General features: G+C 34.7%; 2 protein-coding genes and 1 long non-coding RNA gene across 4 annotated transcripts in view; 1 reads left to right on the forward strand and 2 right to left on the reverse strand.

Moving 5' to 3' along the window:
* Positions 1-23,861, forward strand: part of LOC125832840 (uncharacterized) — a 592,533-nt gene that overhangs the window by 162,647 nt on the left and 406,025 nt on the right. The window lies entirely within an intron of this gene.
* Positions 2,069-2,452, reverse strand: LOC125832822 (uncharacterized). The gene has a single exon (XM_049512013.1). It carries the CDS (start codon positions 2,450-2,452, stop codon positions 2,069-2,071), a length of 384 nt encoding a protein of 127 aa, XP_049367970.1.
* LOC125832845 (uncharacterized) lies at positions 9,395-9,761 on the reverse strand. Its single transcript, XR_007443264.1, has 3 exons — positions 9,694-9,761; positions 9,515-9,614; positions 9,395-9,435 (listed from the first exon to the last, which is right to left on the reverse strand). It is a non-coding gene; the product is annotated as an uncharacterized LOC125832845 (long non-coding RNA).

Here is a 23,861-nt window from a genome sequence, read left to right on the forward strand (position 1 = left end):
AGACCTAATTTAGGAAAATAGCTCGAAAAGCAGTGAGGGAAAGTCTAGATGTGGTTCATGTCATGTGGCCAAGTTTCATAGAATATATATATATACCTTAATCTATAAGCTTCCTTGAGTCATAATCATTACATTCATAAAACATGCATTTTACAATAATTTATAAGCTTCGTCATATTTTCACAGTCAAAGCATCTTCTAATTTATTTTGATCAATTTCATAAATAGAAGATATGCATATTTTCATAAATTTATCTCTGATAGTTCAAGACGCACATTATATCACCATAGCTTAGAAAACATCAGTTATGCATGGGTTCATTGGGAATCAACTTAAAAACATGAAGTTACTTCAATTCATGTATATAAAAACATAAAGCAATCAATTGAATCAACATTGGAAAAAAATCATGGCAATTGAAGAAAACCCTAACTTGATTGGAGAATCTAGCTTTACAAAATTGGAAAATTTAAGAACCCTAGGGAGGAAAGGAATCCATAGGTGAATACTAGCATACCTTGGAGTTCAAAGCCCTTAAGCAATTTGGTGAATTGGAGGCTTGATCTTGAAATCCTAACTTGACTTCTTCTTCTTCCTTTAGAGGGAGAAATATTTGAGAGGAGGAGCTTGATCTACTTTTGGAAATTTAAGAGAATAAATTGAGTTTGGGTGATTTGAGGTTTAAAATCATTACATAGGGCTTTGGGTAGAAGGCGAAATGACGTAGTATTGAGTTAAAATAATTGGGGAAAAGAACCAAAACTCCCTGACTTAAAACTATTGAATTGGCATCAAGGAGGCCTACACGACCCGTCATGCACTACCACGGCCCGTCTAACGAGTCATGAAGAATTTCTGCCCGACAGGGCTACACTATTTCAGGCATAACTTTTTACTCTGAGCTTTGAATTAGGCAAACTCGGTGGCGTTGGAAAGAGGACTCAGAGTTCTTTAATTTGATCGGTTATGGGCTACCTAATTCATTTTGTTCTAATAGATATGATCGTTTGAAGTTGACCCTAAACATTAAGTTAGATAAAACCCCTTCACTTACGACTTCATGGTCTGTGTGGGGCTTCACAGGCCATTTTGATGCCCGTGGTCCTTAACAAGTGGCTATGGGAGAACCCCTACTGACCTGACCCCCTTCACGACCACTTTAAGAGCATGTCACCATCTTCACGGTCCATCTAGTGGTCCGTGGGAGGGAACCTGCATGGGGCAGGTTCTGCCTTCTTGTTATGAGCACCATAAAAGGTTGTGGTCCCTTTCACGGTCCGTCTAGGGTTCCGTTGAGGGTCCCATGGTCCAATTTGGGTTCTTGACAACCCCGTTAGACACATTCCTAGACTTTCTCGCACTACAAGAAAAGTCCTGATTACCTGGGGATTTTCATAGGGATAATACAATAAAATCCCCAAGTAATTTGGTTATCTGCGGATTTTCTTGCCAATTGAAATCCGATGGAAAAACCTTCCTAGGTAACTATTAGTTGTGGATTTACAAAATCCCTAGGTAAGTTAGTTGCTGAAATAAATCCATATGTACCTTATTTGCGAATTTATCTACGATTAAATATAAAAAATTCACAAGATTTTCTTGGTAAAATTTCATACGCAAAGGAATTTACCTGCAGATTATCATAGAAAATTCTGCAAGTTATTCCCATGAAGATCCCCAAGTAAATCCGTAGGAGGTTTGAATATTATAATTCCTATTTAATAAAATAAAATTTCTTACGGATATTTATGAAACAATTTGGCAAAAAAAGAATTATGAAAGACCCAAGTAAATCCGCAAGAAAAAATTCTCACAAAAAAAAAATTCATGAATATTTATCATCTAAATCCCCAAATAATAATTCACATTCAAACCGCTAGATAAATTTCATAATTAAACAAAAAACTATTCGAAACCTCCAATAATTCTCAAAATCATCATTCAAAATAAAATCATTCCAACTAACAAAAATCATAATTCATGACATCCATTTCAATAATGTATGATTCTTAATGGTCCAAAAGAAAATATTTCAAATTTGAATCCTCAATAGAACTACCAACCATCTCAACCATAATTATGATCACTTCCATTCACGTTATCAGGGTTAGAATCTCTTTCATTCATGCTATTAGAGTCATCATCACTTTCATTCTCATAAGTTTGGTTGTCTTCTTGAGATGATTGCTCATTTGAAAATGATTTCTTGTATACATGCTTCATCAACAAGTCTAATTCCTTTCTCATCTTCTTATTTTTGTGCCGCTCATTCTGCAACTGAGCATAAAAATCAGCATTTGAAGCATTTATCTGTGACTTAATCATCTCATCAATATCTTCAGGCAAAGTTGATGTTGATTGCTTCAATGTCTTTACAGTTCGACCTAAGGATACATGACCTTTGACTCTTCCTTTTTTCTTTCCACCAGCAGATTGCACCCAGATATCCATTTCACTTATTTGAGAAGGTTCAACTAGCTTCTCCCTCCCCATCTAATGCATTTTGAGCAGCTAATATATCTTGTTTGTTTCTTTCAAACTCTAGCTGCACAAGGATATAATATTTTGGACCATGTATAGTTTCATTAGAAAATATATTTCATTAGCAAAATATATTGGATTCTAGCATCAAATGTAAGCACAACAAGAAAAAATGAGAAACGGTAACTCAAATGAACAATTTAATTTATGTAAATGATATCATCATCTTCACAATTAGTAACTGAACATCTGCTAAAATGATGGAAAGCATATTTCAAGCCAGCTTTATAATTAAATGGGACAGAGAATAGAAATAAATTTTATATATACAAAAAAAAAATTAGCAGACAAATCAAACAAAGAAAACAAACTTTTGATCTCACTTGATTGAAACTAAATGTCTTAACTAAGCATTCAAAATGCAAAAAAATAATAATTAATGTTGAATTCAATTATTCTAAAACACATCGTGTTGCCGAGATAAAACAACCTGAATGTAAACAAACTCGAGCTGAAGCTAAATGTTTTAACTAAGCATTTAAAACGTAGAAAATTGAATGTCTTAACTTATCAAGGTACGCACATTCTTGTTTGTAGAAATATTATCTAAGATTAATCTTATCAAGTTTTTGGATCCTTTTTTTCTAAGATATTAGCAAGCATGTATAAAGTTGTCATTTTCTGTTTTACACCACTTATCTGTTCATTGCAAAAATCAGAAGTTCGGAAAAAACTTAGCAATATTTTCCTATGCAAATTTTTGAAGCTTATAAACAATTTTCGTATGGTAGGCTTAACTTTATTCTGTAAGTATAACCCTGAGAACCTTTTGTTCTTTAAATTTGTAAAACTTGTGCTTTTTAGTTTAGTTAATTGAGAACTCCACCCCTATTAAAAATTTAACAGACGAATGAGGTCAGCTATTTCATCGAGTGAATGGCAAATATTCAGTTATATTTTTTTCCTTTCTAACGTTCTAGGTAGTTTTCAAGTAGTAGTTTTTTAGTGTGTCTATACAACATATTTAAAATTTAATGTTCTGAAGAACCTTCTCTTTGTGTATAGTTGTAAGAACAGAGACACCCTTAGAAAAAAGCTAGTGCTTGAAGTGAGCACATCTGCAATTTTTTCAGAGAAAATAGCACAACCTTTTATCCTACAAGTAATGGTTCCAACTACTCCAACTAGAAAACATCTACAAGAAATTTTCCAGGGTGAAACGAGCCAAAACTGCTCGTCCTAACAAAAACAAAAATCAACATTTTTCGCAGCTAAAAAACAGCATTTCAGCAGTTAAAAAGAGCATTTTAGCCATAAAAAATAGCATTTCAGCATATAAAAAAATATAGTACTTTTCAGCAACAATATATAGCATTCGAGGAACCAAAAAATATAGCATTTCAGCCGCAACGAAAACAATATTTCAATAATAAAACAACCTAGATACTCTTATATTCGATGGACTGTGATGATGGAATGCACCTCTCACCCACCTAAATATTAGGCCCTAATGATACTATGCAGCAGAATAAAATTAATGACTAGTGCAATCTACAAGCTTCCCTGCGACTAACTTGATGTGTACTTTTATTCTATTGCTTAGTTTGTAGTTAGGCTGCTTCTATTTTTTAGTCGATGAGATTAGTTTAGCTAGTTTACTTATGTACGGAGAAATATAAAAGTACCTCTTTGTCTGTGGAAATCTGCACTTTTGGTATTAGTAAAACTATTATTTACCAAAAGTTATATCCCAAAAAACTAATATAAAGAATAAGAAATTAATCCAAGTTCAGAGATTTTGAAGTTAAAACTAAAGGTGAAAGTTACAGGGCTAAGGTATTGAGATGGTTAACAAAACAATTAAATAGATGCTTTCAGTCGTAAAAAAGATCATAACTAATACCAATGGATAAGAGATTTGATAAGATTATCAAAAGTATTAAAGAGATGCTTCAAGTCGCAAATTACTTTACTAAACTGAGTAAAACAAGTAGAGACGATTATAGCTAATACCAATCGATAAGAGACTTGATAAGCTTCATAAAAGTATTAAAGAGATTCTTTCGGTCGCAAATTACTTTACTAAACTGAATTTAAAAGCAAACCAAGTAAAGACGGGCTATCTATCTTTAGAAACTATACAAAACGTCAAAAGGAACTAACAAATAATTTATGAAACTGACATCATTTTCCTCTCAATATCTATGACAAAGAATTGATGTAAAGAATAGATGATTAACCCCAATCATAGATATTTTGAAACCAAACAAGTAACTAGAAAAATAGAGATAAAAGAAATTCTGAAATTAAAGGAACCAAATTACCTCATAAAGAAAGGAGTGAGAGAACACATTCTTAAACCGAATAAGTAACTAGCAAATAGAGTGAATGAGCACTTACATAGGCAGCTTCAGCTTTCTCATTTATCCAACTTTTATCACTTTTCTTGCGATGAGTTCGGAAATAAAATTCTGAAATTAAAGGATCTTTTCCAGTAGCTTCTTTCTATAATAAAAAAAAGATATTTATGTTATCAACGCTGAGTATGATGTTATTTTCTTGAAAGAAATATATTTTAAACAAGATATAAAATTGTCATTCTCTTATAGATCAATTGATGAGGTATGAAACCACCTATATGAAGTGATGCACCAGCATTCGAATCACGTTTTTTTTTTCTGGTCGGACTTTTTCTTGAACTCATCCAACTCCCAATGCTCTTTCACCTCCTTGAATACCGCATCTCCCATCCAATTTGGCTTCGGAGGCAAGTGTTTTCTAACATCTTGAAACAGTTGTGTCAATTTTGAAGATGCTCTTTTTTGAAAATTAATCCATATAGCATCATTATATTGTGGAAGCCATTTAAATCTCTTCTGCATATATCAAATGAATACCATATTAGTCATACAATCCAACACTTTTATTTAAATATGAACTATAATTTATAAACCTTTTTACCTTTAATTCCTCAAACCATATCAAGTGACTAGATTTTGAAAACTTCTTCCATGAAGGTCTAGCCAATTCAAACTTACTACGAATGCAACTAGCAATACCATCTGTAACTATCTTGTGAGGATCAAACCTACATAAAATATATAATAGTTATCAAAATATAAACAGATAAATAGTCCACCTATATATATATTAGTTTTTCAACATGTGCGTTGCACGTGACTATCAATTCAGAAAATATATGTTATAGTAAATAGAATCGCTTATTTAAGCGGAGGTTTGAATAATTAACTTTGCACAAAATATTATTGTAGATTCTTTTGTGATTGTTTAATGTGGATCGTCATATATAGCTCTTATTCACACAAACCTGGTCAATGAAAAATTTTATTAGTTAAATGCAATAATGTATATAATTATTTCAATTTGAAGAGGTTCAATCATATAATTAGTCATATCTCACTAATATTACCTTATAGACGATATTTGTTGTATATTTTTCTTGTCATCTAAAGCACGTGTATTTCATGTTAAATTGTTTAGATGTCATATGAACATGTAAAGAGAACAACTACATTTTATTTTTTAGAACTATTTTTTTGTATATTAATTTTTATTTTATAAGTTATAACATAATAGATGGCGTTCTTGTTGTTGGCTCTCATATTTAACTTCACGATTGACTGTAAAAGGTTAGTCAGTGTCCATAGTTAACTGAGAAACATTTCCTTTTTTCTACTGAAAAAACTAACAATTAAAATTATCGAATATATTCTATCTGTGAAATCATATGTATAATCACCTGGTTTACCTTACACCCAACAAAAATATAGTTCCATATCCTTGTAAATGATTTTTAATTTATTCAACCAAGCATGATTCATCCAAAGAAAAATAACAACACCCTGTTATTAGATATATAGTGGCAGTAATATGAAAAATTATTGGTAATAACTTAATATGAGAAAAGATGAAAGATAGAAATAATTCATGTAATAACTATGGGAATTCATAATATTATAACTAAAGAATGTAAAAGAGTGTGAATAACCTTTGAAATAATTAGTATATAACTAAGTTAATTTACAATGTTATAACTAAAGAATATATCTGCATCACAAGAGAAATTGTTAAAAAAACAAATTAATTTAGACTACATCATGTTAACTTTATATATTGGAACATTACATACTTCTGTATATATAAAGCAAAAAAATATATATATCTTCAAATATTATTTTCCTCAAGTACTCGAGATTATGGAATTTATCCTCTTAGGATAAAAGTGTTTACTTCATCAGAATAGTGGTACCTCATATTCCGCAAAACTTCGAACTCACTCAACGACAATAAATCAGATGAAAATTTTTAAAATGCAAGAAGAAGAAGAGTAGAAGATTAAAAAAATTGTGGTTTAAAAATGAGAGGAATCCCCTCTATTTATAGTCAACAAAGGGTAGTATTAACAAGTATTTTTTGTGTCTTATCTTAAAAGACGTGACCTGTCCGAGAAGTTACAACCCTTTGAAAAAGTCACAACTTATTGAAAAAGTTACAACTCTTTAGAAAAGTCACAACTCATCGAAAAAGTCACAACCCTTTGAAAAAAGTTACAACTTATCAGAAAAGTCACAATTCATCGAAAAAGTCACAATTTTTCAAGAGAACATATGTTATTCAAATAAATATAGATGGGTGTTTTAAGTTAGGGATATTATAGTAATTTAACATTCAAGTTAATTAGGAGTTCATGCTTTTAAGGAAATATAGATATAGATAGATATAGATATAGATATATATTATTCTAAGTTAGTCATATTACCCATCCTCTTCAGGTACAATCCATATTTGATGATCTTCGTTTACATTGTCAACTATAGTAGATGAGGGTGTTGGAGTCCTATTATCCGGTGGTGATATCAATGGTTCAGCTTCTTGATTTGTTGGTGGAGATTGATTAGATTGAGATTGCGATTCAATGTTAGGAGGCTGAGGCTGATTGACCCCAAGACTAGGCTGAAGTAAAGGAGACTCATTTACATGAACTGGACTAGTATGGGAATAGAGGGATTGTGACAGGATTATGGGAGGCACATCATTGTTATGTGGCTGGGGTCGATTAGCATCAAGATTAGGTTGACGCGAGGAAGAGCTATTGATCTGAAGTGAACTAGTATGAGATTTAAAGAATTTTGTCGGAATTATAGGGGGCAATTGAATTGTTTGTCGCTCTGTTGTCTGTGTTTTTCTTTTACTTGACTTACCTCCTTTACAACTAGGCTGTCCATCTCTTCCAGATCCTGCACCTGACATCTGCTGCAAATAAAAATTAATAAAACAACTTTAGATCATCACTAGTTTTGCATAATAAAATGTACACCAACTTCCAACGGTTAAATTTTTTCAATCTAAATTAACTTATACAAATAAAAACTAACTTAGGCAAAGTAAAAACATAAATATTTTTGTTTAACTTAACAGATGACGCTAGCTTTTACCAGATATATTATTGTACAGTGGAAAAACAAATCGACAAACTAATATTCTCAATCCTCCTCATTTTTGTCTTCGTCTTCTTCTTGACCTACTTAATCATCACTATCAAAAAATTCTTGCTCTTCACTTGTTGCCTCCTCTTCCTCAACAGTAGAGGCAATAGTGGGTTCGACAGAAGCCATGAGGGCATTCTGGATGAGTTGGTCCTCACGGAACCAAGTTAGGAAGGCAGGATTAGGAGATATATTTGTGCCGAGAGTAATCGTGCGACTGGGGGACGGAGTGGTTCCATCGAGATGGCCAAAGAGGTTGTAGCCATACATAAGGATGGAAAATTGGGCTTTCCAGGTGGCGAAGTTGTGACCACCGCTTAGTTTGATGGGTAATTGGGATGCAGGATTGAATTGAATGATAATATTGGTACCTGTCGTGTTGTCAACATTGACAACTCTGGGATTGTTGCCATTGTTGTTACCATTGTGATTGGTCATTGTTGCTGATCTGCGTGAGGAGGAGAAAAAAAAATTGATCGTACTCGTTAGAGCATGAAGAGCCCTGATACCATATAAAGACTGAATGTGTGCTGAAAAGAGTATATTTATTAATGAAGGCAGCAAGGTATTAAATAGAGTTACAGGGAAAATAATAAGACTCCTAAACGAACTGAACTAAAGTAATCTAAATAAATAATAACTGCTGAATTAGTAATGCAATCCTAATACGACTAAACTACTGAGTGATGTCCTAACACTAGATGTTCTAATACTCATCTTCTTTTTCACTTGTTGTCTCATCATCACCTTCCTCTTCTTGACTCGATATCTCCTTATCATCCTCTTCAATTAAATCATGTCCATCTTCAATGCCAATGACTTGTAAACTAATTCAATCAACCTCTTCACCATCAGCTTGTTCATCCCGTAAACCATCGATTGGGTCATCCTCTATACTTGCACTAGTAACACGTGATTGCTCCCCTTGGTAAGCAGCTTCCAAATTGTATCTTGTATCTATAGCTCCTCTTGGATTTGTCTTTATAACTATCCACCAATCAGCCTTATTTCTTTTTTTTTTTCAAGACGATTAGCATAATAAACTTGGGTTGTTGTTTCGGGAAAGATGAAAGAGTCAAATTTAGAATATCTTCCCCTTTTTCGAACCTCAACAATACCAAATTGACTATCAACTCTCATGCCATTTTTATAGGGATCAAACCAATCACAATAAAAGAAAACTAACTTCATACATGATGTCATTGGCCATTCTAACTCGATAATCTCCTTAAGAACACCATAATATTCACTTATAGTACCATCTTGTCCAGTGCCACTAACATACATGCCACTGTTATATGTACTTCTTCCTTCACCCCAAGAAGAAGTATGAAATTTGTATCCATTCACAAAATAAACAGGCCAAGATTTTGCTCGTATAAGTGGTCTCATTGCTAAGATTTTCAGAAATGGATTCGGTGACATCTCTTGTGGATTACTATTCACCTATCAAATAATAAAATCCTATTAGATATGATTTTTTTATTGATATATTCTTATGCAAAATTGTTATAATATTTTATACATAACCTTTGAACCATCGTGGACAGTCTTCAGCAATTTGTTTATCAATGTCATCATCAGTGAGATCACGGTAAGTATCTCTCAGGACTTTCTAATACAAACTGCACGTATTTGAATTAGCACACCAAATATAATTAAGCTTCTCTTAATAATCAAATGAATGCTATGGTTGGAACATACTTGAGAAAAGGTTTAACTTCATCGCAATTTATAAGAACATGCAACTGTGCAGCAATAACTTCTTTATCATCTAGCCATCGGATATCACCATCCTTCTTACCATAACTTCGACCAAAATGATTAAAGACTGATAAAGTTGGGTGACTTTCATCTTTTTCAATGACATCATCATTACGCCCAACTCTATTGTTGCTACATAGGACATGAGATTCAAAATAATGGGAAGCAAAGTATGAGATTTCTTGAGCACAATATGCTTGACAGATAGATCCTTCAACTCTAGCTTTGTTTTTTATGGTCTTTCTAATTTTGTTCAGGAGCCTACACTTAAATTTAAGAAATAAATAAAATATGTAATAAATTAATGAGACAAGTAATAGATTTTAGGAATATATTTTTATACTTACCGAATGGATACATCCATCGATATTAAACTGGCCCACAAACTCTTGCGTCGTAAGAAAAATGAATTAGTAAGTGCTCCATCGAATCAAAAAAACTGGGTGGAAATATTCGTTACAACTTACATAAGATTATAGAAATATTTTGTTCCATTTGCATTAGATGATCCTCCCGTAGTACTGTTGAGCACAAGTCTTTAAAGAAAAGACTGAGTTCAGTTAATGACTTCCAGATAGGTTTTGGAAGTGCACTAAAAGAAACTAGAATAAGGTATTGCATAAAAATATGACAGTCATGACTTTTTATTCCAAATAACTTCAAATGTTCCATGTCAACACATCTACTCAAATTGGAAGCATATCTATCATGCATCTTTAGTTGATCAACCCATTCACACACATCTTTCTTTGGGCCATCATTTAAGGTAAACTTTACTTTCGGTTTAATTCATCTCCCATCATCATTCAATTGCAAGTGTAAATCATTTCAACGACAATATTCTTTCAAATCCATTCTTGCCTTCTCATTATCCATTGTCCTCTCTTTGTTGTCCATAATAGTATGAAAAATATTGTCAAAACCATTCTTCTCTATATGCATTACATCAAGATTATGGTGAACTAAATTGGTCTTCCAATATGGCAAATCCCCAAAAATACTTTTTTTGGTCCAATTATGTGATTTTCCAAAGCCATAGAATTTGCGTGGACCAGATTCACTGATCTTAGGAAACCCTCTCACTTTTTGCCACACTTGATCTCCACTTAACCTAGGTGGAGGCCTAGACTTCTCCTCTTTTCCTTTGTAAAAATAATTTTTATTTCTTCTAAATTCATGATTTAGAGGCAAGAATTGACGATTACAGTCAAACCAAGTAACTTTTCTTCCATTTTTCAAACTAAATGTTTTTGTATGTTCCATACAAATTGGGCATGCTAATTTACTGGTTGTACTCCATCCCGACAACATGTCATAAGCTGGAAAATCATTAATTGTTCACATCAATGCTGCTTGCATAAGAAAGTTTTGCTTCTTTGATACGTCATAAGTTAGTACACCATCTGTCCATAATTGTAGCAACTCGTCTATTATTGGTTGAAGATACACATCAATTTTATTCTTGGGATTGTGAGGATCTGGAATAATCAATGTTAAGAACATATATGGAGCAATCATACAAATATCAGGAGGAAGATTATAAGGAGTGACAATCACTGGCCAACAAGAGTACGGTGATGCCGACCGACTATAAGGAGTAAAACCATTAGAACAAAGACCGAGCCTAACATTTCTAGTCTCTTGAGCAAAGTCTAGATAAGTTTGGTCAAATTTTTTCCATTTTTCTCCATCTGAAGGGTGGGACAACACACCTTCTTCTCTGTGATTTTCATAGTGTTACCTCATGTTCTCGACAGATCGCTTTGAAGCATATAGATGTTGAAGCTATCACGCCCCGAGCCTACACCCTGGGCGAGACTGGCACTCGAGAACCATTGCTGGCCCCAAGAGAACCCTTGGCCTGACTTACTTACCCAACGAAAGACTTAGACATAAGAAAGAGAATCCAAATACAAGATAACTCAACATGTCTCAAACTGAACTCATAATGTTTTAAAAATAAACATTTAACTTAGCCAAAATGGCAACTCAAATCTGAACATAAGACAATAACAAAATGATGACAAATGAACTAACATTTGACTGACTATTTATGAAGCCTCTAAGACAACTGAGATGGATGTCGGGACAGGCCCACGACATCCTAATGAACTAAAATGACAAAGTAATGAAAAAGGGGGATCCTCCGGAATGCAAGGAGGCTCACCAACAACTCTGAAACTCAACTGGATCAACGATGTGTGGGATGCTGATCATGGTTACCTGTGTCTGCATCATAATAAGATATAGGCCAACATACATCAGTACATTCAATGTACGAGTATGCGAGTTGGAATGCTAAACATAACTTAAGCTTGAAAAGAATCTGAAAGAAACACTTACCTTGGCTTTGCTCAACTCTTGAATAATTTAACTCAACTTACTGAACTCATTTAAATATAAAGCAGTTTAAAAACAAGTGCAACCTAAACAAAAGATGTTTAAAACATGATGTCAACTCTGTGTATTTATAAATACAATAATAACTCTGTATGTATGCAAAGATACAATACAAACTCTGTTTGTATATGTAAATATAAAATACTGTTCTGGGAGTTTCTCTAATTGACAACCATCACTTAAGAGCTATAGTGATGATACAACGTTTCTTGGCCCTACGCTGCCAGGGCCATCCTATACCTTATCGGGGGTATAGAACCTGAACTACTAAGTGGATCCACTAGTCTATGCTAAAAAAGTACTAAGGGTTCATCTAAAAAGTATAACCATTTTCTACCCATGATGGCTACATGGTTTATGGGGGCTGTGAGTTGTCTGAACTCTTCCCCATATCGATGCTCAATACTACTCGCACAAAAATAATATTAGCTCTTACGTTTAAAAAACATACTTCTTTCTGTGATTTGAAATTAGTGCTCAAAAATTTCTCAAAGGCTATCTTGGAAATAAATGTTTCCCCTCTTGCTTTATTTAGAAAGAGATTACTCTTTTCTGAAAACTAGCTAGAAGGCTCTTTTGGAAATCGAGGTTTCCTTTTCTTGTTTAAATGTGAAAACATTTAAAACCCTTTGGGAATACATAGTCCCTATATACTTTTGAAGAAATGAACTTCAAACTTTACTCATTACTCTTTACTCAGCTAGAACTTTAAATCTTAAAACAAAGTTAAAACATTTGAAAAAAAGACTTGGAAAACTCTAAGAACTTCTCTTGACTTTGACCTTAGCTGTTCTTGACTTGACTCTTAGCTGGTCCTTGAATTGAATTATGGATTCAGGATTGTGATTTGTGATTGGAAATATCTCATGATGTTTAGGAATGATTTCAAATAGTTAAACATGAGAAAATTATCAAGAATCGATTCTGGGGAACTGCTTCATGTCGTGGAGGTGATTTCAAATATTAGGTCGCGAATTAACTTTTGAGGCAGAATGGTTCATGACCGCTCCGTGATGCGAGGATGAATTTTTCAAAACTGTGGGGTGGGTCCCCGACGCAGCCTGGGCACCATATTTTGCCCGACTTTTTCCTTCTTCATTTTTCCATCCCCAATTCACCTAAACTCGACTATTTTTCTCAAATTCTCTTAAGATTCAGATACCCAATGTTTGTAACCATGAACCTAACTGAAAGCAACTCTAAAACTCGACGTAAATATCTCAAGAACTTCTCAATTCAACCAAATACAAGAACAAAAAACAAATTCAAGAACACCATTCAAGATTCATCAATTCTCAACTTTCTAGCACAAACTTCTCTAAAATAAACATGATTGGTGCGTGGGTGAATGAACCCAACGCTATGAAAGACTCACATACCTTGTAGGGATCACCCCCGATGAAATCCACAAGCTAAACTCGACGAACTTGACGATTTCCTTGCTTCTCCTTCTCTTTTGTCCTTTCCTCTTCTCTAAAACCCTAACTCTTTTCCAAAAGCGTAAAACTGATCAAGTTCATTTTAGACCCTTAATTAATTCACTAAAACAAATTTATTTAATTGGATATGGAAACGACTGAAATACCCTTCAAAAATCCGGATTGGACATTTCCTTATTTGAACAGCCGAACTTCCAAAGTGCATAACCCACTCATACGAACTCGGAATCGCGCAAACTTAGTGGCGTTGGAAAGATTATTCCAAGAGATTTTCAACCATTTTTGGAAGTACACCTAAATCATTCTGAGCTAGGAGTTATGGCTGTTTGAAGTTGACCAAAAACTCACTTTTCCTAACTTAAACAAATTTCCAGATTTTTCATTATTTCCATAAATGACTATTTCCAGTTCTTAGCTTCTTCCTAGCTATTTCAAATTGTGAGATATTACAATATCTCCCCCTTGGGAACATTCGTCCTCGAATGAGATTACTCATACTAGGCTAGTAACATCAGGTTCAAACACCCAACAAGCAAATGCAACAAACAACATGCTCACTTGTAAATAAATACTAAGAAAGGATTAGTACCTTGATGTGGAATTTCTGTGGCTTCGAAGAGATGTGGATATCTCTTCTTCATACTATTCCACCAATAGACTTCTCTCAAGACACAGTACATCTTGGTGGAACCCGGATGAATGGAATATCTGGAGCTATTAGCTCTCTCCATGATCCTCTCTTGGGTTCCATCCACCATTGATACACACAACCTACCTTGATGTCTCAACACACCATCTCCCCATTGTTCAAAAGCTAATACATTTTGCTTATGACCATTTGCCTTCAATTCAAGCAAGATAGTGTCTTGGTCTTGATCGCCTTTTACTTCTGACAGTAATGATGATTCAGCCCCATTCATCACCACTACTCCTCTTTCTATGGAATCCATTAGTCGAACTCCTAGTTGTGCAAGTCTATGCACCTCTTTTGCTAACTCTTTCTTATCTTACTCAAAATGGGTGGTACTATCCATAGACAACCTGCTTAAAGCATCAGCAACAACATTAGCCTTACCTGGTTGATAAATAATACTCATGTCACAATCTATGAGTAACTCTAACCACCTTCTCTGTCTGAGGTTAAGCTCTTTCTGACTAAACACATACTGGAGACTTGGGATCGGTGAACACATCCACATAAATACCATAAAGATAATGGTGCCATAATTTCAAAGAAAATACTACAACAACCAACTCTAAGTCATGGGTTGGGTAATTCTTCTCATGAACTTTCAATTGTTTGGAGGCATAAGTTATAACCTTGCCATTCTGCATTAACACACAACCCAAACCAACTCTAGACGTATCACAATACACCACGAAACCTTGAGAACCTTCTGGTAAGGTCAACACTGGGAAGTAGTCAACCTTTTTTTCAATTCCTGAATGCTTTTCTCACAAGCTTCAGACCATTGAAACTTAATTGTCTTCTGAGTCAATCTGGTCAAAGGAGACGAAATGGACGAGAACCCCTCTACAAACCTTCTATAATAGCCAGCCAAACCCAAGAAACTCATAATATCAGTTGGAGATATGGGTCTGGGCCAATTCTGCACTGCCTCTATCTTTTGAGTATCAACCCTAATTCCATCACCGAAAACTATGTGGCCTAAGAATGCCACAGACTCAAGCCAAAACTCACATTTCGAGAACTTAGCATACAACTCTCTATCCTTTAAAGTCTGGGGAACTATTATGAGATGACTAGCATGATTTTCTTCATTCCTTGAATAGATTAGTATGTCATCAATAAAGACGATAACAAACATATATAAATAAGGTTTGAAAACTCTATTCCTAAGGTCCATGAATGTTGTAGGTGCATTGGTCAAACCAAAGGACATGACTAGAAACTCATAATGACCATAACGAGTCCTGAAAGTTGTCTTTGGAATATCACATTCCCTTACTCTTAACTGATGGTAGCCTAATCTGAGATCTATCTTAGATAAACATGTGGCAACCTGAAGTTGATCGAATAAATCATCAATCCTTGGAAGAGGATACTTGTTCTTGATGGTAACCTTGTTCAACTAACGATAATCTATACACATCCTAAGGGAACCATCTTTCTTTCCCACAAATAAGACTGAAGTGCCCCAAGGTGAGACACTTGGTCGAACAAAACCTTTCTCTAAAAGATCTTTCAACTGCTCTTTAGGCTCTTTAAACTCTGTTGGTGCCATTCTATATGGTGGAATAGATATAGGACGAGTATATGAAGGAAGGTCTATACTGAAGTCTATCTCTCTCTGTGGAGGGACTCCGGGAAGATCATCTGGAAAGTCTTCTAGAAACTCTTTTACTACTGGAACTGACTAAATATGAGGTATCTCAACACTAGAGTCATTAAATTGGAATAAGTGATAGGCACGTCCCTTAGAAACTATCTTCCTTGCCTTAAGGTACGAAATAAAACGATCCCTTAGGCACTGCTGAACTGCTTTCCCACTCTAAGACTGGCTCATTGGAAAATGAAACTTGACAACTCGAGTTCTAAAATAAACTGAGGCATAACAGGCATGAAGCCAGTCCATACCAAGAATGACATCAAAATCTACTATGTCTAACTCAACTAAATCAGCCATGGTACTCTTGTGATTGATGGAAATGGAACAATCACAATAGACACTTTCTTCTCGAATGGACTCACCAACAGATGTAGAAACACTGAATGGTTCACTAAGTTTCTCAGGAATAACATCAAAATTTCATAGCAACATATGGAGTTACAAAGGATAAACTCACTCTTGGATCTAGCAAAGCATAAACAGTAAAGTCAAAGACTTGGATCATACCAGTGACAACATCTGGCGAATCCTTTTGCTCTTGGCGACTGTTGATAGCATACAAACAGTTTGTTCCTCCGTCAGTACTGGATGTAGCCCCTCTAGGTGTAGCCTTGATTGGTGAAGATTGGGCTCTATTGCCCCTATTACCATTACCTTGCCTATTCTTTGGACACTCTTTCATGAAGTGACCCTCTTGTCCACACTTGAAACAACCTGTCTAGCCATCATGACACTTACCTGGGTGGGTTCTACCATACCTAGCACATGCAGGAGCCCAGTTACCTCCTTGTGCCACACTACCGTGAGACTATGCAAGTCTAGCTCTGAAGTTCTGCGAATTCTGGACATTGTACTCGCCTTTGTTTCTGGGTACAGGTGCACTAGTAGATGATGGGCAGGTCCCTTCTGTTTCTGTTGGAAGGAAGACCGATTCACACTAATCTTTAGCTGCTTGAACTCGTTCCCTGATTTCTTAGCCCTCTTATTCTTAAACTCTTCTATATCCATCAACTTATCCTCCTCAACGTGTTGCATATGGATTATTAGCCTTGCTATGTCCATATCCCCTATCAACATCGCTACCTTGCCTTCCTTGCTTGACTGACGAGACAACCCAACAACAAATAAACTAATTCTGCTCCTCAAGTCAGCAACCATCTCCGGGGCATAGCGAGAAAGTTGTGCGAACTTCAGACTGTACTCATGAACACTCATAGACTCCAGATTAAGGGTGAGAAACTTTCTTATCTTTGCCTCTCGCAACTCACGGGGAAAGAAACGTCCCATGAGAGCACTCTCAAACACACCCCAACTCACTATTGGCGCATCCTCAACCCTATTCTTTTTCCATTGGTCGAACCAGACTCTAGCGACACCCTTCATTTGGTATGCAGCTAGTTCCACCCTCTCAACATCTACAACATGCATAATCTCAAAAAACTTATGAAGCTCTTCAACAAAGTTCTCTGAATCTTCTGTGACACTTGAACCTGTGAAGCTTGGTGGGTTCATCCTTAAAAAATCACGAATCCTTGAAGTATCAGACACTTCTTGTCGATTATCTATCTGTCCATCTTGATGGGTCACAACTTGACTTAACATCCGGATAGCTTCACAGAATTCATCATTGGTGACCTCTCCTTGGGGTTGTACTTCTGATGCATTAGGTACCCCTTGTTCCTCGATATTTCTCCTAGCAGGACTACCTCGAACAGCTCTTCATGAAGGCATGATTATCTGATAACACGCGCAAACATGAATTAGAGGGAGAATTTTTAGAGATCAAACTCTAACGTACGAAATGAGTGTGAAAGAAGTGAAATTTTCCTAAGTGTTTTGGCCTCCTAATTATAGGTGTGGCGCGCTTCTCACTGATAACCAGGACTCTACAAACATGGCTTCATAGACTCCCTAGGACTCTTGAACTCTGGGCTCTAATACTAAGTTTGTCATGCCCCGAGTATACACCCTGGGAGGGACTGGCACTCGAAAACCATTGCTGGCCCCAAGCAAACCCTTGGCCTAGCTTACTTACTCAGCGGAAGACTTAGACATAAGAAAGAGAATCCAAATACAAGATAACTCAACATGTCTCAAACTGTACTCATAATGTTTTAAAAATAAACATTTAACTTAGCCAAAATAGCAACTCAAACCTGAACATAAGCCAATAACAAAATGATGATGACCGAACTAACATCTGACTGACTATCTATGAAGTTTCTAAGACAACTGAGATGGATGTCGGGATAGGCCCACGACATCCTAATGAACTAAAATGATAAACTAATAAAAAAGGGAGATCCTCTGGAATGCAAGAAGGCTCACCAACAACTCTGAAACTCAACTGGATCAACTATGCGCTGGATGCTGATCCTGGTTACCTGTGTCTGCATCATAATAAGATGCAGGCCAACTGGCATCAATACATTGAATGTACGAGTATGCAAGTTGGAATGCTAAACATTACTTAAGCTTCGAAAGGATCTGAAAGAAACACTTACCTTGGATTTACTCAACTCCTGAATGACTAAACTCAACTTACTGAACTCATTTAAATATAAAGCAGTTTAAAAACAAGTGCAACATAAAGAAAAGTTGTCTAAAACACGATGTCAACTCTGTGTATTTAGAAATACAATGATAACTCTGTATGCATGCAAAGATACAATATGAACTCTGTTTGTATATGAAAATATAAAATACTGTTGATGGAGTTTCTCTAACCGACAGTCATCACTTAAGAGCTATAGTGATGATACATCGCTTCTTGGCCCCACGCTGCCAGGGCCATCCTATACATTGCCGGAAGTATAGAACCTGAACTACTAAGTGGATCCACTAGTCTATGCTAAAAAACACTAAGGGTTCATCTAAAAAGTATAACTCTTTTCTACCCATGATGGCTACATGGTTTATGGAGGCTGTGAGTTGTCTGAACTCTCCCCCATATCGGCGCTCAATACTACTCCCAAAAATATAATATTAGCTCTTATATCTAAAAAAACATACTTCTTTCTGTGATTTGAGATTAGTGCTAAAAAACTTAGCTCAAAGGCTATCTTGGAAATCGAAGTTTCCCCTCTTGCTTCATTTAGAAAGCGATTACTCTTTTCTGAAAACTAGCTCGAAGGCTCTTTGGAAATCGAGGTTTCCTTTTCGTATCTAAATGTGAAAACATTTTAAACCCTTTGGGAATACATAGTCCACATATACTTTTGAAGAAATGAACTTCAAGCTTTACTCATTACTTTTTACTCAACTAGAACTTTAAATCTTAAAACAAAGTTAAAACATTTGAAAAAAAGACTCTTGGAAAACTATAAGAACTTCTCTTGACTTTGACCTTAACTGTTGTTGACTTGACTCTTAGCTGGTCCTTGAATTGAATTATGGATTCAAGGATTGTGATTTGTGATTGGAAAGATCTCATGATGTTTAGGAATGATTTTAACTAGTTAAACATGAGAAAATGATCAAGAATCGATTCTGGGGAACTGCTCCGTGTCGCGGAGGTGATTTAAAATCTTAGGTCGCGAATTAACTTTTGAGGCAGAATGGTCCATGACTGCTCCGCTCCGCGAGGATGAATTTTTCAAAACTGTGGGGTGGGTCTGCGACGCGGCCTGGGCACCATATTTTGCCCGACTTTTTCGTTCTTTATTTTTCCAGCTCCATTTCACCTAAACTCGACTATTTTTCTCAAATTCTCTTTAGATTCAGATACCCAATGTTTCTATCCATGAACCTAACTCAAAGCAACTCTAAAACTCGACGCAAAGATATCAAGAATTTCTCAATTCAACCCAATTCAAGAACGAAAAACAAATTCAAGAACACCATTCAAGATTCATCAATTCTCAACTTTCTAGCACAAACTTCATTGAAATAAACATGATTGGCGCGTGGGTGAATGAACCCAACGCTATGAAAGACTCACATACCTTGTAGGGATCACCCCCGACGAAATCCACAAGCTAAACTCGACGAACTTGACGATTTCCTTGCTTCTCCTACTCTTTTCTCCTCTTCTTTCCTCTTCTCTAAAACCCCAACTCTTTTCTAAAATCGTAAAACTGACCAAGTTCAGTTTAGATCCTTAATTAATTCACTAAAATTAATTTAATTATTTGGATAAGGAAAGGACTGAAATACCCTTCAAAATCCGGATTGGATATTTCCTTATTTGTGTAGCCAACTTCCAAAGGGCATAACCCACTCATACGAACTCGAAATCGTGCAAACTCAGCGGCGTTGGAAATATTAACCATATCTAGAAGTACACCTAAATCATTCTGAGCTAGGAGTTATGGCCGTTTGAAGTTGACCAAAAACTCACTTTTCCTAACTTAAACAAATTTCCAGATTTTTCATTATTTCCAAAAATGACTATTTCCAGTTCTTAGCTTCTTCCCTGTTATTTCTAATTGCGAGATTTTACAGAAGCCTAGGAATAAGTGGCAGGTAGTGCATAGTCTTGTGTGGAATCTTTTTGCTACCCTTCCTTCCCTTATGTTCTTTGTAACGAGGTTCTTTACAAAACTTACATTCTATCATCTCTTGATCAGCCTTGTAATACAACATACATCCATTGACACAAGAATCAATCTTTTGACTAGTTAGACCAAGCCCCGGCACTAACTTCTTTGCCCGATAGTAATGAGGAGGTATCTTATTATCTAGATAACTTGTGTCCTTCATTAGTTGTGCCATTGCATCAAAACAGCCATGGGACATCTTGTATTTAGATTTAATACTCATCATTCTGATCGCTGTAGACAACTCTGAATATTTACATCCACGCCATAAGGGTTCTTGAGTTGAATTCAACATTTTATAAAATTTGGTAGCATCCATATTCGGAGACTCCTCTACATTTTGTTCAACATGATGCCCAAATTCTACACCAGCAGCATCATATATCATACCTTGATATCTATTTATGTGTTCGTAGTCTTCCCTTAGAATGTCACTTTGACTGCTTGGAGGTGTGTCAAATGTACACTCTTGATGACTACTAGAGACACCTACATCGACATGTACATTCAAATTAATAGAAGGTGCTTCCTCTCCATCTGACGTCCAATACCAATAACCAGGTGTGAATCCTTTCTTAAAAACATGTACATTAACTTCATCGGGTGTTAAAAACTTCATATTTTTACAAAGCTTACAAGGACACCTTATGACTTTTTCGGACAAGAACTTTGGTTGACTACAAGCAAATTCAATAAACTCATTCATTCCACTTATAAATTCATCTGTATATGCTGATCGATCGGGAAGAAGTCGATTTACCATCCATTTTCGATGCTCGAAAATTTTTATTTTCTGAAGCAAAAGGTAAATATATTTAAACATATAAACAGAGAAACAAAAGGTTAACATTTTGATACTTTGTATCTAATTTGGGTATCCTACAGAATGAAAGAAAGTTAATTTTTTCATATTCTGGATCAAAACATTACATCACAAGAATATAAACTAATGTAAAGCCAAACAAGCATATAAATTAATTTTCAACATATAAGTAAAATTGACATCTGGGTCAAAGTTTCAAATTATGTCTGCTTGTCAATTTTCAAGATTACATAAATAAGTTTAGTACATAGACTAATCAAACAGAGTATATAAATTGATTCACAAAAAAGAAAACAAACAGAGCATAAAAATATGAAAAATTATGGAGTTTGGAGATTAACCTCTACTTTTACTTCTGAAAATGTTGCTTGTGTTTGGATCCTCTTCCGTAATGCACAATCAGAATGAGGAGAGTTGCTTTGTTTTTAATGAAGGTAGTAATTTTGATGACTAAGAAGGTGAAGGGTCTACCATTAATGAGCTATCTAGTGGTGGGAACTTTAGAAGGGAATTTTTCAGCTTTTTATTTATTTATATTTATTAATAACACTTATGCTGGACATACACTTTAGTATATTTTTTTTATTTATAAGTAAATAAAATAATTCTAAAATATAAAAATCTCAAATGGTCTTGTAGGAAATATTTTAAAAATATCTTAAACAATTAAAGACTTTGTAAAATAATTTAAAGTTTAGAGCACAAAAATATTATTATTTGACTGATGCCTTACGAAATGTGTTGAACATATTATTTATAGGTATACATTAATCAATAGAAAAGCCAATAGCCATCGCCTGAATAAAAATTTACAAGTTAATTTTGCGATAGAAAATTTCAAAATATTAGTCCCGAGATGATTATTTCCAATTGTCTCGCTTTCCTTTGCCACTCAAGTGTACGACATATGTTGTGCTTAATTAGGTCCATTCTTCCCTTACCTAATGAAAGAGTCCACCGCCTGTCTTAGTAGTCTCAAATGCACCAATTGGAAATCCAATCTGACTTCTAAATGGATTTACCAATTGAACTAGATTTACCCACCCTTTTTACCTTTTTTTTTCTTAATCATGGAATTGAAGTTATCTAAAAAATGAAGTGACAAAGCGTCTATTCAAGGAGATTGTTGTAGTTTCCGTAGTTGCAAGAATTTCTCACGTTTGGGTTGGTGTGAAGTCTACCAACTCTTAAGTGCATTTGTATTATTCAATATATGATGCCTTACAATTATGTTGAAATTAATCAAAAGAAAGTTCTACTCGAGCGTCCTAATGTATTATGGCCAATAGCCAAAGTTTAAAAATGTGTCAGCTAATATATATTCCTTTTGTTGCGCGTAGGATATTTGTTTGATTATATATATATGACCTATTCATTCCTTTATTCCCCTTTTTCAGGTCGGATACAAATTTCTTTTCTATAATCTTCGGACAACGAATTCTCACTTCTTTAATTTCTCATTTGGTAATGACCATTCAACAATCTCAATAATGAGTCAACAAATGAATTTCCTTGATCATCTTTTGTTATTCCACACGTGCCCACTAGCTAAGTTAATGTTTAATTTCTTTTTGTTATATATATGTGTGTGTGTGTGTTATCTTTGATTTTAACATTTTCCTATTAAAATTACTTTTTCTAATGTTATTACAATGTTCTTTTATGTAATTTGTTAATTTTTCAAGTCACAAAATTCCTACGTAAAATCTCAAAAAATAATTTTCAGCTAAATTTGTAGCAAAAAATCTCTAAATATTTTCCCAGGTAATAAAATTCTTAGGTAAATTCCCAAATATAAATCCATAGAAAATTTCACAACAAATTAATCCCAAATAATTTTTCAAGTAATAAAATCTCCAGGTCAATCCCCAAGTATAAATCCCCAGCAAATTTCACAGCAATTAATCTCCAAATAATTTCCCAAGTAATAAAAATTGCTAGATAAATCCCCAACAAATTTCACAGCAACTAATCCCCAAATAATTTCCCAAGTAATAAAATCCCCAGATAAATTTTCTCTAAAATATCTCCAGAAAAATTTGTAGGATGGATTACCTAGGGATTTTTATATGGAATAAAAAAATGATTTTAAAATATTTTTTTGGTTCATGTACCTACGGATTTAGCTAGAGATAATGTACTTACCATTACTTTTCCCCAGGTAATATCGCAAGTTCATGTTTGGCACAATATGATGCCAAATTTATCTGCGGAATTTGTTTGGGAATATACATTTCATAGGTAATATATTTTAATATTGAGGAATTTAAAACTTTTGCAAGAAAATCCGCATGAAATAGTTGCGAAAGTTTTCCCTAATTCACAGTTTTCTTGTAATGTCGAATTCGAGGTGTTAGAAAAGCAATAACAAGAGATCACAATATTTAAAGCTCCATGAATAAAAGATTTTAACTCAAGTATGTACATAAAAATACAATAAAAACCTATTTATTCTTTTTTGGGAGATTCTCTAATCGACAACCATCAATATAAGCTACGCGATGATACAACATCTCACCCACATTGCCAGAACTATCCTCCTATACCTTACTAGGAT

This window comes from Solanum verrucosum, unplaced genomic scaffold (assembly GCF_900185275.1).
Source record: "Solanum verrucosum unplaced genomic scaffold, falcon-dt-bn FXZP01000037.1, whole genome shotgun sequence".
In the NCBI taxonomy this organism is placed as follows: Eukaryota; Viridiplantae; Streptophyta; class Magnoliopsida; order Solanales; family Solanaceae; genus Solanum; species Solanum verrucosum.